The sequence below is a fragment of the Mus pahari genome, chromosome 10 (genome assembly GCF_900095145.1).
Source record: "Mus pahari chromosome 10, PAHARI_EIJ_v1.1, whole genome shotgun sequence".
NCBI lineage: Eukaryota > Metazoa > Chordata > Mammalia > Rodentia > Muridae > Mus > Mus pahari.
In genome coordinates this window covers 64,315,238-64,331,276 of record NC_034599.1, presented here as the reverse complement: position 1 = coordinate 64,331,276, position 16,039 = coordinate 64,315,238, and the positions used below count along the sequence as shown (strand labels likewise).

Genomic DNA, 16,039 nt, shown 5'->3' with positions numbered 1-16,039 from the left:
GGTTTCTTTCTCTGTATAGCCCTGGCTGTCCTGGAACTCACTTTGTAGACCAGGCTGGCCTTGAACTCAGAAATCCACCTGCCTCTGCCTCACGAGTGCTGGGATTAAAGGCGTGCACCACCACGCCCGGCTATCTTCCCATTTCTTAATGTACCCTGTTTTTCTCCATATTTATCAGTACCTGCTATTTCTGCTGTTGCATATGTAGTATGTGTTGTCTATAATGGTGTAAGCATAGAGACACCAGACTGCATTCCTATTTACCCATCCTTAACACACGGAACAGAATCTACACAGAGAATATTTGCAGAATGGATTATTTTCTATAAACAAAATATTTCACTTTAATAATCATAATAAATTACCTTTATGTACACATCATTAAAACTAATGTTTATATCATGCTAACTGTCACCGTAATGTTTGCATGTAGCTTGAACTCAAATCGCTAAGAAGTAATGTGACAGCCATCTTACAGATGGCCTCTGATAAGACCATTCATTCTCTGCTCAGCTCTGAACTACAAAATACTGTTAACTATGGTCATCTTCTTGTCTTACAGAACCATACTAACCTTTACCTCTGTTTTAGTGTCTCTGTCTCTGTTAACTAATCTCTCTCCAGCTTTCTTCCCAACTGCCCTTCTTGGCTTCTGGGACCACTGCTCTGCTGTCCACTTCTATGGCCTTATCTTCTGGATGTCACATTAGAAAGGGAAATCACATGGCATTGGTTTTTCTGTAACTGGCTTATTGTATTTAACATTCTGATCTTCAGGTACATTCATACTGTTGCTAATGACAGATTTTTCTTATCTTTAAAGGTTTACTAGTATCCCAGTTTATATATATACTCCATTTTCTTGTTCCAGTTGCCTACTCCTGGACACTGAAGCTGACTCTGTTATCTGGGCCAGTATGCATAATGCTGCAATCAACATTAGGCACAAGGGTCTAAGCTCTTTGGTTTGCGGTTTTCTTTGAAATATCTGTTCACTAGACAGTTGCTGGAACATATGACAGTCTGATTTTTAAGGGACTTCCTCCCTGTTTTCTGAGGTGGCTGAACTAGTCTGCATTCTGAACAAGTGCTTCATATCCTCCTTAGTATGTGTCTTTTTGTTACTTGTAAATTCTGACACAGGTTACACAATTGCTGCTGCAGCTTCCCAAGCACTGGGGTTACCATATGAGCCACATGCCTAACTAGCACTAGTCACTTATCCCTTTTGTTATTTCCACCTTTACTCTGAGAAGATGTTAGCTCACTGCAGTGTTTGTGTGGATGAGGGATGTGGAGGTCAAAGGCTGGGGCCATGTGTCTTCTTCCTCAGTCACTCTCCATCTTATTGTCTGAGAGGTGACTACTCTCTTGGAACCTAGAGCTCTCAGTTTAGCTAGGGTGGCTGACCAATAAACTCCAGAGATCTCCCTGTTCTCTCCTTACCCACCCAGTGCTATGCCTACAGGCATGTTCAGTAACACCTGCTTTGTACATGGGTACTAGGGATCAGAACCCAGACCCTCATGCTTCTGCAGCAAGCACTAGTGACTGAGCCTTCTCCTCGATACCAACACCGCATGGTTTTCACTTGCGTTTCCATGACAACTGGTGATGGTGAACATTCTTTCATATATTTGTCAGCTACTTATATATCTTGTTTTAGAATGTATACTCAAATTGCTGTGCTGGTTTTTAAAATTTATTTTACGTATGGGGGTTGGAGAGATGGCTCAGGGGTTAAGAGCAACTGCTGCCTTTCCAGAGGGCCCAGGTTCAGTTCTAAGCACTCACGTCAGGGCTCAGGACTGCCTGAAACTCCAGGGAATTAGAGGCCTTTGGCCTCTGAAGACACTCTCACATATACATATTCACATGCAGGCACACACCTATATATAACTAAAACTAAACATATTTTAAAAACATAAGTGATACACAAAAACCGCAGTATTAATCACATGCCATGTACTGTTTCATTACATGTATATTAAAGGCTACTTTAACTATAAAGTTTAGAGACTTGCAATATGAGTTTATGCTTCGAAATGATAAACAATATATCTTAAACAGGGGAGAAAAAGAATTACATACGTCCACCTCAGAGGTGTACTCTTCGGGTTTGTCCATAAAGACAGCAGAGACTGGAACAGATGTGTTTTTTGATATTATATGTTTTAATGGAACTTCATGGAAGATTTGATTTCTTTCTCTCATTGTCATTTGTTTTCGGGGAAGTGGAGAATTGATATAAATTACTTTAACTGGTTTGGAACCTTAAAATAGAAACAGAAACAAGTGGTGATTACTATCTGGTAGTTTTAAAAGAGGAAAAGGATGCATGATAGAAGGATCACTAAACAGAGACAGGATAGGAAAATGGTGTCATGCCCATCATATCTGTCTCTTTTGGATTACATGTCTTTAAGCCCCTTAGTACTAAAGGACAAGAGGACCCAGCCAGAAGGGGAAATATGTTCTAACAATGTTTAAAGGTTTCTGGGCTTTAGAACTAACTGGAAGATAAACTGGAAGGTAGTTTGGAAGATAAAATGACCAAATATGAACCAGAGCGACAGGGGAACTAATGTGCAAATATTTTTACACTGGTGACAAAGGCTATCTTCTGTCAATACATTTTAATTCTGGTTCCCAATTACAAAGAAATCCTAGAAATTTGCCCACTGCAAGCTGTCTGATGTAATGCATTCCTTCATCTCAATGACAAAAAAGAAGTCCAACGTCTTCCACATATTTCTGGCTAGCCTTAGTAATAATTCCTTCTCTTTGTCTCACTCCTACATATGACTGCAGGTACCATAGGTTTCAGCAGTCAGTTTTATTGCAACTTTACAGCTGGATAAGCTCTACAAAGTTTAACTGTCAGATTCTCATTCTCCTTAAACAAAGATGGAGACCTGTGTGTGGCACACAGCCATCTATATCTGCATAGCTGAAATGAGGGAGTTCCAGTCGTTTGGGTACATTATCTGGCATACCAAATCACAAACCTTCCACAGCTATCATCTCAACACACACTGGAATTTCCCACTGCTCCTTGTAGCTTGGTCCATGGTTATTGAGCAAGGTGAATAATGCTTGGCTAGTCAGAGCTATCTGCGGATGGTATCTTGAAACAAGCTTCTCTGCGTTCGGGTCTTTACTAATATCCTGAAAAACAATTAGGTTCTATATTGTGATTTATGCTTCATAAATAAACAGAACCATGTGCACCTTATTATCTAGGTCACTCTCAACATTTCCACCACAAAGTAATGAGGAGGAGAGAGAATGTTATGGAAAGAATGTTAGAATAACCAGGATTCATGCATTTTGTGTAGTACAATTATTAAAATTATTTTAAGTATTTAGGAAAGCCACATGAAACTCACACAGTGCATAGCTTCAGCTTTCTGCTGTGGGGTCTCAATGGAAGACATATCCTCTTTTGAGAGCTGCAATTTCACAGGCATCGAGGGAAATGCTGTTTTTACAAACTTTGCACTGCCCTAAATAAGTGAAAAATGAATGTTACTATCAAAGCCTTCATGTATTTTTCTTGCAACACAGGAAACTTAACTGAAATTTCAAATGTCAATCTTAGAATCTCCTTGAGCTAAGACATTCATTCACAATTGTGCCTGACAACCATAAGCAATGTTTTGTTATTGTTATTGCATATAAAAAGGTCTAGGGGAGGTCTCTTGAAATCTTCCTGCCACTTTAAGTTTCACTTTTTTAAATGAAGCATAAATCACAATACAGAAGAATGGAAGCACTAAAATACCCTTTCAATAGACTTATTTTTCAAACATTTGTGAATTTCTTCTTTAAGTGGGGTTCCCTACGTTATTTGAAAAGTATTAACGAAAGTGGGAGGGAAAAAAGTCAAGAAACAAAATTAGTAGCTATATTTTAAAAAGGTAAGGTATTGCACCTGCTTTGTGTGTCTCGGAAGTGTAAACACAGTGTCCACATGAGACATAAATGAGGTTTCTAGCTGAGGTCTGCAGCTGCCCTCTTCACCTTCACAGAATAACCCTTACCAAAGCAAGAAGAGTCTTTTCTAGCTTCAGTCCCATCTCTGTTTTGAAGGGGAAGAATCCCATTAGGCTGGTAACTTCATGAAGAGTATAAAATTCTGGGTACTTTTTCACTTGTTCAATGCAAGCTCTTAGGAGTTGCTGGGAAATAGAAAATAAAAACTATTCATTAGTATTATACTTCCCTAACAAATGTTCTTTGGTTACACATGACTATAAATTCATTAACTGCAAAGTTAGATCCTTTTCACTCATTCCATCTTCTTCCAATAACCCACACATTCTGTTTATTTCTTATTTGACCTAATCTTTGTTTTTATAACAAACTTTAACCTAATTTCCTAAAATAGTGATATTTAATAATACTAAAATTAGTGATCTTATTAAAGTTTAAAATTATATAAAGAAGACAAGATTTTTTTTATACTTCTTAGGAAACTGACAAAAGAAATGAAGCCACATGAAATTTTCTGCATAATGTATTACAGTAGAGCAATACATGAAGCTGGGCCTGACCATATGTGCACATTCCTAAACTCTCAGTACTTGGAAGGTAGAGGAAGGAGGGTCAGGAGTTTGATGTCAGCCTGGGCTACATGAAAACCTGTCTTTGAAAAGAAGCAATGACTAAGTACTTAAGTGTCTTCTCCAATTTCTAAAATATTAATGACTAACCAGGAAATTGGGGAAGGAAATATTCATAGCATTACCCACAAAAAGCATATACCTATGATAACATGAAAGTAACTCAGAGGAACAGAGCATCACTAAGGGAAGTTTTGATCATTTTAAAAGCACACACATGTGCTGTCTTCTAAGGAACTTGTCATCTTTTGTCAGTGGGTGGTAGCTAGAACTTTTAGGGAGGATTCTATTTTACTTTTATTTTTTTAGTCAGGCTTTCACTGGATAGTGTTCTGGTTGGACTGGAATGTTCTAGCTGGACTAGAATGCACTGCATAGACCAGGCTGGCCTGGAACTCACAGAGATCAAAGATCTGCCTGTCTCTGCCTCCCAAGTGCTAAGATTAAAGGCATGTGCCATGACAACCAGCTAGGATGTATTTTAGATCACAGAAGCTCTAACTTACATCTATACCTCCTCCTTCTACATAGTTACAAATGTTTCAAGTTACAAATCAATAATTAGCTTAGTACATTTTAATTATTTATTTATTGGTGTGTGTGTGTGTGTGTGTGTGAGAGAGAGAGAAAGAGACAGAGAGAAAGACACACACACAGAGACAGAGAGAGAAAGACAGAGACAGAGATGGTGGTGCAAGCAGGCAAGGGGCAGGAAACACTTGGAGGAGTCAGCTCTCTCCTTCTACCATGTGGATCGGTGGGGGGTTCCTGGGATGGGAATCAGGTAGACAAGCTTGGTACATATGCCTTTAGTGGCTGAGCCAAGTCTTGCAGTTCCATATCCCATTCCTTTTCCTGATACACATGCCCCACTGTGTTTAATACTTGTAACTGTGTTCACTTATCTCAGCACTTTCTCAAAAAAAAAAAAAAAAGTAAGCAAGCCAGCTAGCTCCAAGAGGAAGCATTTACATGGCTCCACTTTCATTGTTTCTGTTGCCTGCTATCAAATAAAGAATGAAAGACTGATGGAAAATTCCAGAAACAAGAAATTCCTAAATTCTAAACTGAATAATTTTGAGCAGCACATTAAAGCCTTGTGACACTCAGCTCTGTCCAAATAAATCGTTTGCTCAGTAGCAAGCCCAGGTATGAACTGCAACCTATCTACCTTTACACTCCACTGAGCTGTCAGAAGTTCTACTTCACACACTGACTAGTACCTCTCTGTAACTACATTGCTAAAGCAGATGGTTCCCTGAGCTGCAGGGTCCTCACATACTTAGAGATGCAGCTATCACCGATTGCTCAACAGTTTATGGAAATATGATCTTTTTACCTCCGTGAAGAGACGGGCCTCATCAGAGAGTATATTATAATCCTGTGCACATTTCTTTGCAGAATTTTGTAAAAACTTTAGGAATTCATTAACTTCTTCATTCACATGTTTTTTCATATCCTTTAAAAAAAAAAGTACACATTTAAACTTTCACTAAAAGTAATCACTCATCAATAGTTGCCCTAATACTTTGAATTTCAAAGCATCAAATAAAAAAATCTAGAGTGAAAAGCAAAAGGAAAATAATTGAAATATTACTATATAATAATAAGCTTGTTAAAAAATTCTAGGATATAATTTATTGTTAGATTGTGGACTTAGCATATGTGAGGCATGGGTTCAACCCCAAGGCTGTATGTATACACACACACACACACACACAAACACACATACACGAACCCATTAAAAACCCTTTAGAAATAGAAAAATAAATGACCAAAATTACAGAATATGCATAGGAAATTTCATTTCTACTTTTTAAAAAGACAAACATCTAAAAAAAAAAAAAAAAAAAAGAGCAAACTGTTAGGAAAGTTACAGAACTGCAAGTGCCTGTTGCTGGGTGTGGTGGCACATTCTACAACCTCGGCACTTCAGAGGAGGTGCAACAGTGGTTGTTCAGTCAACCTTGGTACCAATGACTGCAGACAGCTTGAAATATGTAAGTCATTGTTTTAAAAACAAAATGGTAAGAAAAATAGAAAACAATGGTTTATAGATACATGGAGATTTTTATTAGTACTCAGTGTATTTATTTAGGTAAAACAAGAAATCACCCATGTCCTCATATAACATAGGCCAAAAAAGAGGAAGCAATTATCTGGTGTTGGTGAAAGTGCCTGCACAACCTCTTGTCTGCAGTATGAACAAACAATTCAAACCTTTTGAAGAATAATTTATTGATCCATAACTACAGCCTAAATGCTTTAAAAACATGTACAGCCTTTGATCTTAAAACTCTTACTTTAAAAATACTTTATTTAAAGAATCTATCTTTAAAAAAAATCACAGGAATAAACAAAGATTGTGTTAGAAAGATACTCAGCAGTGTATCATTTCTATAATAAGAGATAAAGACACAATTTACTCAGAATGGTCCCAGCAAGCTTATAAAGGTGTTTTTGCTAGGAAGTAAGATGAACTAGAACTAGGCCACCATGCAGCAGAGCAGGTGCCAGGACTACACACAATAAAATCAACAGAAGGGTTAAAGTGCCAACACTGTAATTAAATTCCTTACTTTCCTATTTCTGTAAATATGACTACCTAATAATAAGAGAAATAAATAATACATTAACAATGGCAAGGAAAATTAAAGGAAATGTAGTTATTTCTTAATTCTTGATATTTTTACTAAAGCTGGTGAACAGAATACATACATACCAGATACTGCAGGTATTCATTTGTATTTGTTCCAATAGTCTTGGAATTTGAGGGGATCTTTGCATATTTAACCAACAAATCCACGTAAGTTCTCTGCTCTCTCTGTGAGAACCGAGAGAAACGAGGATAAGGAACTCTTGGTTTTGGAAGGAGAATCATCCCAACTTTTTCCTTTGCTTGAGTTGCTGAACTAACTGCAGGCTCATTTTCTACAGAACTTGCTGAGACACTCAAATTTTCTCCTATACGTCTGGAAAAAAAATACAATTTACAAATATGTGCTTTTCACATGAAGATTACTATCATGGAACTTATGGTTCTCAATCAAAAGGGAGAATAATATGGCATGATTAACAGTAACTTCTGGATTATTATCTAACTCTGCCACCTGCATTCTGATGTTCAGTCATTTAGTGTAGATTAAGTATTCTACATGAAAAAGACCTCACTGCAGGTTTACCTTCAGCCACCTGAGAGAGGGGAGAGGCACACTTCAACTAACTACTCTATTTGGAACTTTCCCCTTTTATTAAAAGGAGAAATCATATTGTGAATTATACTAACATTTACTTACTACAGTGCTACTCAGTTTTTAATGCTTACTTTCTTCACTAAAGTGTACCAGTTAGTATGGTGAACAAAGAACATTAAGAACAGAATAAAATGGGGTCACAAACTTGAAGTTAATTAATTCTCTGAAATTCTTAAATTTTCTGGCTTCCATCGGTTACCTCAGGACATAAAAAATAAAATTCTAGTAACTCTGTCACATTTTATGGAAGCAGTAATGATTTTAGAAAGATTGAACAATCCTCTCTATCTATCACATATATGGCTAAATTCACAGAAATGTCTCTGTGCTTTTTATGGATGCAAAAGAAAAACCATGGCAAATCTGTAAGGAGGTATGCTACAGGAAGGTGATGAGTAGTAGCACCAAGAGGGCCTGATGTAGGCTTGTCTGTAAAATGACACCCCAAGAAGTAAAACCACCTATTTACAGTAAGACATATTACTACAGTTTATCTTTTTCATAATAGTGTCTATCTTTCCTATTCAGTTATTTAGTCTACAATTTGAGGAAAAGGGTAGAAATCTACCAAAAATCTCTACGTCCTTGGTCTCTACAACTCTGATTTCTACCACTGTCATTGCTTCTTTAACTTGACTCCAAATTAAACAATAATTCATGGAGGAAAGGAAACTAATGAAAAAGAAGAATGTCTATTGACTCATTCATTAAAATGCATTGTTATCTATAATTGCTAGTGTATGCTATGTCCAAGAGCTTTAACAAGTAGATTACAGTACAATCTTCAATTACCATGATGTTGGTGGTTTGACAAATGAAAGAAAGAAAACTACACCTATGTGAAAGAAGGAAACTAACTTACAAAGGTCTTTTTTCTCTTGCATAAAAACAATTATACAATTGTTACTCTGACACTACATTTTTCCCCCTATGATTATTTCTTAGTATGCTTCATTCTGCTTCTTTTAAATACAGTCCTGTTCACTATGGGGTTTGGTGCTGAGAATTGAATCCAGGATCCTCTTATAGGTTATACACATGCCATATACTGTAAATGGACATTCTCTGCAAATCATCCCATCTTCTGCTGCAGGAATATATCTGCACAAATGCATTATACATTATATAATGCAGCATAGGTATTGTTTTTATTTCACATTACATATTTAGAACATGCTGTTTTTGAAAGTTATATTTGTGTTAATGAGCTATCAATTTAATTTCTAATAAAAATGTACATTAATTCTTTTTTTTTTCTTTTTTCTTTTTTCTTTTTTTTCTTTATTCTGTCCTGAGGTCTCAGATTGAAAACTTGAGATCATGCACTGTCACACCCATCCACCACTCATCAAGACTCCTGTATCATGGGTTCTGTTGGATAGCAGTCAGCTGTGAACCATTCACTCTCGGAACACACACTGGCAGAATCCTAAATTATCGGCTGCCCCATTATCCCATGCACATAACTTCAATGTGCTAGGAAAAAAATGGGCTGCTGGGAAAAAGTACATTAATTCTTACAAGTAGTTGTTAAAAACTGAGAAGGTTTGAGCCTTATCGATAATGTTGGGAACTATTAATTTATAATAGTATAATAAATATAGTATAAATTCCAAAGTCTGAAAATAGCACTTTAGAAGAGGGTAAAAACCTTCCTCCCCCAAATAAAGCGAAGTCATTTTATAACACTTCAGAGATACACTATGAATGAAAAATTCAACAAATAGCTACTACTTAAAGAGAAGAAAATTTTGGAAATTAAAACTGTGACATTCAGGCTGACTCTAGAAATACAGACAAGAAAACACATACTTAGCTACCAAAGTTTCTCCAGTAACTATAAAAATAAGCTCATTTTAGGTTAACAAAATGAATATTAACTGCTGATCTTGGTAGAAATGTATTACAGCAAATTGATTTCTCACTAGAATATGTCTTGAGAGCTATTCAAACCTAACAGTATTGTGTCCGCAACTCTTAACAATACTGCTTCACAGCTGTCTCTCTAAATATGAGAACATGTCTGTCCTCCTGGCACAAACTGGCAAATTTAATTAAGCTGCAGCAGCAACGAGATGCTGACTCAGATATGCCTGAGTAGGAATGTCAAGACACTCTAGCAGTTTAAATTGGCTACATACAGCAGAGAATGAAACGGCAGCACATCAAGATCATTTTCAAGTGCAGCGCTGTCAAAATCTTCATCAGGTGCAGCCACAAGTACTCAATAGCACTCCCCTCATACATTACACCACTGCATTTTATTTCAGCTGAGAGTTTGAAGTTTCCTTCTTCATTTTGTCAACTACCATTTTCCTTTTTACTTCAAGTTGCTATGAAATAAAAGAGGGCTCCAAGCGGTTTGCTAGACTCTTAAGTTGACTAGTTTGGCAGTTTCTTTAAGAACCACATTTGGAAATGATATTTCTGGGCTCCATCTCAAAGTCTATCTAAATCTTGTAGTTTAGTTTTCTTTTATATTAATCAGATTAACAGCAACTATATCTCCTCATCAAATTCAAAACTATTCAGTCTCTTGTTGGCTTAAAACTCAATTATAAGGATCTCTAATCAGAATGTTTAATTTTAGATAAAGGAAGATACTTATTTCTCCATGAACAGCTCTTTATTTTTCTCATTTACTCTTCAAACTTTTCAAATACTGTAATGAACTTGATCTTCCCAGGAGAAAAGCCATACTGACTTTCTACCTTACTCACACTGCTACTACCATGCTAGTCTGGTGGTCCTTTTATCCTATAAACACGCATGCAAGCGCAGCAAGTCTAGTGAATATTTCTTCTGAAATTAAGAGTAAACACCTTTTGGTGATGAGATAGGGCTGATTTCAGTTTTGAAATCAGCACAATTAAAGGTATATTTTCTTCCAACATGCTAGAGAACACAGCAATTACTATATTATGGAAAATAATGAAGAATGTTTTTTCCCAACAAGGAAAGTTCTAAATAACTAAACCCCAAAGTCCGTTCCTATAACAACAACAACAACAAAAAAATCCAGAAACATGAATCAATGCTTTGTGCTTTCCTCTTAAACTGTAAATCACACTAATAAATCATGCTGTATAAAAAAAAAAAAAATCTAAAGAAAGGAAAACCTACTCTAAGAAAAAGATTTTAGGAGGGTTTTTTTGTTGTTGCTTGTTTGTTTTGTTTTGTTTTTTGCCTAACTGCCAGCAAAATATCATTTCCTTTATACAACTCATGCGGTAAAACCTTAAAAACTACTACTGACGTCAGCCACAGCAGCCACACACACAGTCCTAGCACTAAAAGAAGCAGATGCAGGGAGAGTTTTATGAGGTCAGATGGATCTAAATGATGAGCTCTGGGCTAGCCAGAGTCACATAAGGAGATGCAGACATTTTTACCTGAAACAATGAAGGCAGAAACAACTGTAAGAACTTTTTAGAAAACACACAATGGAATTTTATGCAGCTGTAAAAAAATATGAAATCAGACTATCTACAAGGAAATGGATGCAATTAGAAATTATTCTGTTAAGCAAAATAAGCCAGAATAAGAAATAAGGGACAAAGGACTTACATTTAAAACTTTATATTTGTGTTCATCTTATATATTATATATGCATGTGTATATTTGTAGATCATAAAATTAGGAAGTGAATCACTGGTGGAGAGGAAGATTTTTTTTAAGAGAGGTGGGAAATCAAGGGGGTAGTAGATAGCATGTAGTAAGATAGCAACAAGTTATTATCTGGGGAAGAAAGGGAACCAGCTTGGGCGGTAGAGAGAACATGGACAGAGGGAATGAATGGGAACACAGTATAATTGAATGCATGTATGAAGATGGCATGATGGAACCTATTATTTTGTATGCTAACCTTGAAAACAAAAACCAAAAACCCCCCAAAAAACAAAATCAAACAAACAAACAAACAAAAAAACCAACCCTCAAATAAACAAACAAAAGACACAAAGAAAAAAATGTCCCCAAATCCAGACTAAAGAGTGTAGGGAAGGCACTGGGAAAGAAGGCGATCGGAGAGCTTTTCAATAACCTCTCTCATTACAAGACACATGTGCTCCTTGCAGATACACAAGGTCAATCCTGAAGGAAGAAACTTCCAACGGGTGGAATGAGAAAACAGGATACCAGAAGAGGACGTGCAGCACAACAGAGGTCTGTGTTCCTGTGGTTTTTAATCATCTACTGATTTGCCTTAAATTGATAAGTCCTACCTACCTATACTTAACTTATACTGCTGTGGAAGGACCACCACAAGATATCACAGTGTTAAATATCAAAGTGTTAAATGTTTGCTATACACTTCATATGTTTACCATTCCTCACTTCTTGTCAGCACATACACACCTCTGAAGTAGTATAAGTTCAAAGGAAAGAAGAGATAACAGAAAAGAATGTGGAGGGGATTATTTAAAACAGAAATTTAAGTATATCTAAATGTTAATCAAAAGCAAGAGAAAATGAAGACAGAAGTATAAGTAGAATAAGAGACTGAGAGAACACTGAGAAGATGGAAAAGGTGGAGAGAGAAAGAGTTCTTCCACTGTAAAAGCTCACAGGATCACAGAAGATCTAAGCTCCTTTGCAGGAGGTCTCTAACTCCCTATCCCTGGTCTCCAGAGTAACCCACAACAGAACAGACACAGTCAATCAAAAAGGGAAAAGGAGATGCTACAGGTATGAGAGCAGGAAGATGCTGAGTAGTCACTTTTACACAAGAAAAGAAAAAATCCTTGTGACGACTTGGTACCATCTATTAAAATATAAAATATACACATAGTCTGACTAAATTTGTATGACTTTACCTTACAGAAATAACTTCAGAATTTCTTTAAAAATTCCCATACAGGACTTGCTACAGGAATTTAAAGTACATATATAAAGAATAAACAATTATTAAGATTAAGGGTAAAATATTGTATGTATACATGAAAAAATATAACTGATTTTTAATGATAAAATTATGTTTTATGGTGTTCTGATGTAATTACAACTATGATCTCATTCTGTGTATATAAGTATACAGCTGTGTATGGAGAAAGGTAAATATCAAAGTGTTATCAGCAGCTTTCTTCTATTTTTCACATTTTTATAATTTAAATGTTTACTACGATAGTCATAAAATTTCAGTTATCAGAAAAACAGCAATGAAATGCAAAAAATAAATAACCAAATGAACATTACCTGTTGGACAAAATATAGAGTTCTTTTAAACTCGGAGCCATGGAATGATCTTTATAATTTTCTGGAGAGAAAAATGCTTTAAGGCCATTTTTGGGTGTAACATCCCTGTGAAATAAAGTAATTTACTTGTACTTGACAATTCAAAATCTCATGTTAGACAAAGAAGCATAACGTTAGAGCTGTAATTTATAACCTCTACCCCAGCTTTTCCCAATCACCTCCTAGCCAGTTTAATTTCATGTACCAGGTCTTATGTATTTATGTGTTTTACTTCTTAGATAGCTTTAAGCTTGAGGCAGTGTGAAATTCTCAAGATCCAAGTCTGTTTTCCTGTAGTATACAAATAAACTTCAGAAGCTTGAACATTAAAGGTGGGACAGAATGACATATAATCAAGGGTCTGTCAGGGACAAGGCTCACCTCTGGCCATGAATGGTAATGTTAAAATGTAACAACTTATTTTTGATTTGTGTACTATTGTGCCAAGTGAAAACACTGGCCCTCCTGTTTATTGTTAACTTGAGTTGACTTGTTAAATGGGGTAAATGAAAGGTGTTTCCTAAACCCATCCCTAGAGTGATGAATTCTATAATATCGAAATTAGTTTGAGACTAATACAGCCAATATTGGTTAAATGAAAGAAATAAAGAATTGAAATATTGAGATTAATTTAAGGATTAATCTGTGGGAATGGAAGCTGTAACACCTCAAAATCACTTTGGTTTCACAGTGCCAGAGGTGTGTGGGAGCATCTGCACAGCACGGGAATTTCTAGGGAATACCTAGATGTCATGGGAATACCTAGTTCTAGTACTAGGAAGAATTTTAAATGATTCAGTACAGGCTGGGCATGGTGGAACACAGCTTTAATCCAGCACTCAGGATGATGAGGCAGGTCAGATCTCTCTGAGTTCAAGGCCAAACTGATCTCATAGTGAGCTCCAGGTAAGCCAAGGTTACACAGAGAGACCCAGCCCCTAACCTACCCCAAAATATCCCATTATAATTGAGACTGATATGTTATGGTCAATGTTGCTTGAGTGAAGGAATTAAACTGAAATGTTGACAATTTCAGCACCTCTCCTCCACAAGAAAACTATAATCATGATATGAAATTATAACTAAGAACTTGAGTGTTGGATTGTCATTTTAGGAATTGAAATCTCTCCAGCTAGGGGGCTGGAGAGATGGCTCAGCAGAGGTCCTGAGTTCAAATCCCAGTAACCACATGGTGGCTCACAACCATCTGTAATGGGATCTGATGCCCTTTTCTGGTGTGTCTGCAGATAGCTATAGTGTACTCATATACATAACAAAATCTTTAAAAATCGGTCAGCTATAACTCAACAAACTTGGTATATGAACAGGGTAATTTCTGAGACCCTGGGGGCTAAAGATTGTAAAATCTCTCCAGGCCAGAAATCTCCCTTCCTAAGATACCCACCGTCCCCAGCTCATTCCTCCACAGTGTATCAGGAAGAGGACCAACTCACCAGTTCAGCCTTGGTTCACTCATGGTTATGCTAGAGCTCATCTTCCTAGAATTCTCCTTCACTCTAGCCCACAATTATTTCAGCCTGGGCAGTGAAGGCTCCCAGAGAGTGAGGATCGGATCCTTCCTAGAGTCTACAGTCAACTGAAGACAGACAAAAGGTCAAAATCAAACCTATATTACCTCAAGTGAGAAAGAGCCTTTGCTTGATTAGCATCCACCCTCAACTGACTAAAACACACAGGCAGGCAGAACGATTCTTCGGAGCAAAGATGACACTGGAGCCCGTTCCCTTCAACTTATGCAAGGAGTGTTATCCTCGACAGCTGAGTTAGTAAGACCCCAAACCAGAAAGGTGTCGTGTGTTCTCACACTGTTTACAGGGCTGTCTTCCCTTTCCCTCGCTCCCTTACCACCCATACTAATCTCGTTTCCTCTAGTTATCTACAGCTATGGGGCGGTCTATGACATGCGATGCGCACAGAAAAGGCTCTCTGGATCCCGAGGACCGTGTCCTTTTCAAAGAGAACTTTGCATGTATGCGACTCAGGTGCGAGCGACACCAGAAAATAATTCGCAGGCACCCTTAAAGGTGTCGTCGGAATTAAAGCCCTAGCTTGACTTCTTCACGCCGGGTGTCTGTCCCTGTCACCCCGTGCGGCCTTGAGATACTTAGTTGTCCAATGCAGGAACTGGCCTCTGGGTCCCCTGTGGGGTCTCACGGGCGTCCCTCTCCGCCTACCACCTACCTCTCCTTTCCCCTGAGTGTGGGGCTGAGGGGAAGGGAAGGGAACTGCAGGGAAGCAAAGGAAGACCAGAGTATCGGGGAAGGAGAGGGGAAGAGTGAGGAAAGCCTTAGGGCCTGTGAGGGAAGCCGCCGAGGGAGGCCTGCGCGCCAAGTCCGGTGAGGCGCTGCCTCAGACCGGGGTCGCCATGTTCCCTCTCCCGCCCCTCGCGTCCCCGACGAGCCGGAGTCCGCGCGCGGCCGCCTTTCCGCCCACCTCAGGGTCCCAAGCGGCTCTGGTCCCCCAAGAAAAAGTCGTCGTTTTCACACACGTTTTGTGCTGAACTCCCTGCCGCACGCCTAGGAAGGCCTCATTTAAAAAGCCCCGAGGGCGCCCGCACGGCTGCGCGTGATGACGTCACGCGAGCGCCGCGGGACGGGCCTGCGCGCGAGTGCACAGGGAGGTCGGGCCACAGTGTTAAGAGACCAGGTAGACCCGGGCGGTGACTTCAGGCTTCCCTCATTCTCATCCTGACTCGTCTGTAGTTCTTACGTGTGTGCTTTGATTGTCTGTCTGTCTTAGAATTAGTGTCTCAAGTAGGCCAGGTTAACTTTAAATATCCTCTGTACTCCAGCCAAGGCTAACCTTGAACTTCTCAGCCTTTTGCCCCCACATCCCGAGTGTTGGGATTACAGACGTGCACCACCACCACACCCCATGTATACGGTGTTGGAAAGGGAACCTAATCTT

The 16,039-nt window shown here is 38.2% G+C and overlaps 1 protein-coding gene across 4 annotated transcripts in view; it reads right to left on the bottom strand.

Annotated features, from left to right (window-relative positions):
• The window catches only part of Ice2 (interactor of little elongation complex ELL subunit 2), a 38,108-nt gene extending 22,427 nt beyond the window's left edge, over window positions 1–15,681 (bottom strand). For 3 of the 4 annotated variants that reach the window (XM_021206577.2, XM_029543496.1, XM_029543495.1), the window contains exons 1-9: window positions 15,566–15,681; window positions 14,566–14,708; window positions 13,073–13,177; window positions 7,348–7,597; window positions 5,965–6,084; window positions 4,044–4,181; window positions 3,390–3,506; window positions 3,009–3,168; window positions 2,092–2,273 (exon numbers count right to left, since the gene is read on the bottom strand). In XM_021206577.2, coding sequence (XP_021062236.1) covers window positions 2,092–2,273; window positions 3,009–3,168; window positions 3,390–3,506; window positions 4,044–4,181; window positions 5,965–6,084; window positions 7,348–7,597; window positions 13,073–13,177; window positions 14,566–14,606 — 1,113 coding nt within the window. In that variant the 5' untranslated portion in view covers window positions 14,607–14,708; window positions 15,566–15,681. Of the gene's footprint in view, window positions 1–2,091; window positions 2,274–3,008; window positions 3,169–3,389; window positions 3,507–4,043; window positions 4,182–5,964; window positions 6,085–7,347; window positions 7,598–13,072; window positions 13,178–14,565; window positions 15,478–15,565 lie in introns of those variants that run through there. The other variant, XM_029543494.1, reaches the window with a different exon arrangement.
• Between the last annotated feature and the right edge of the window lie 358 nt (window positions 15,682–16,039).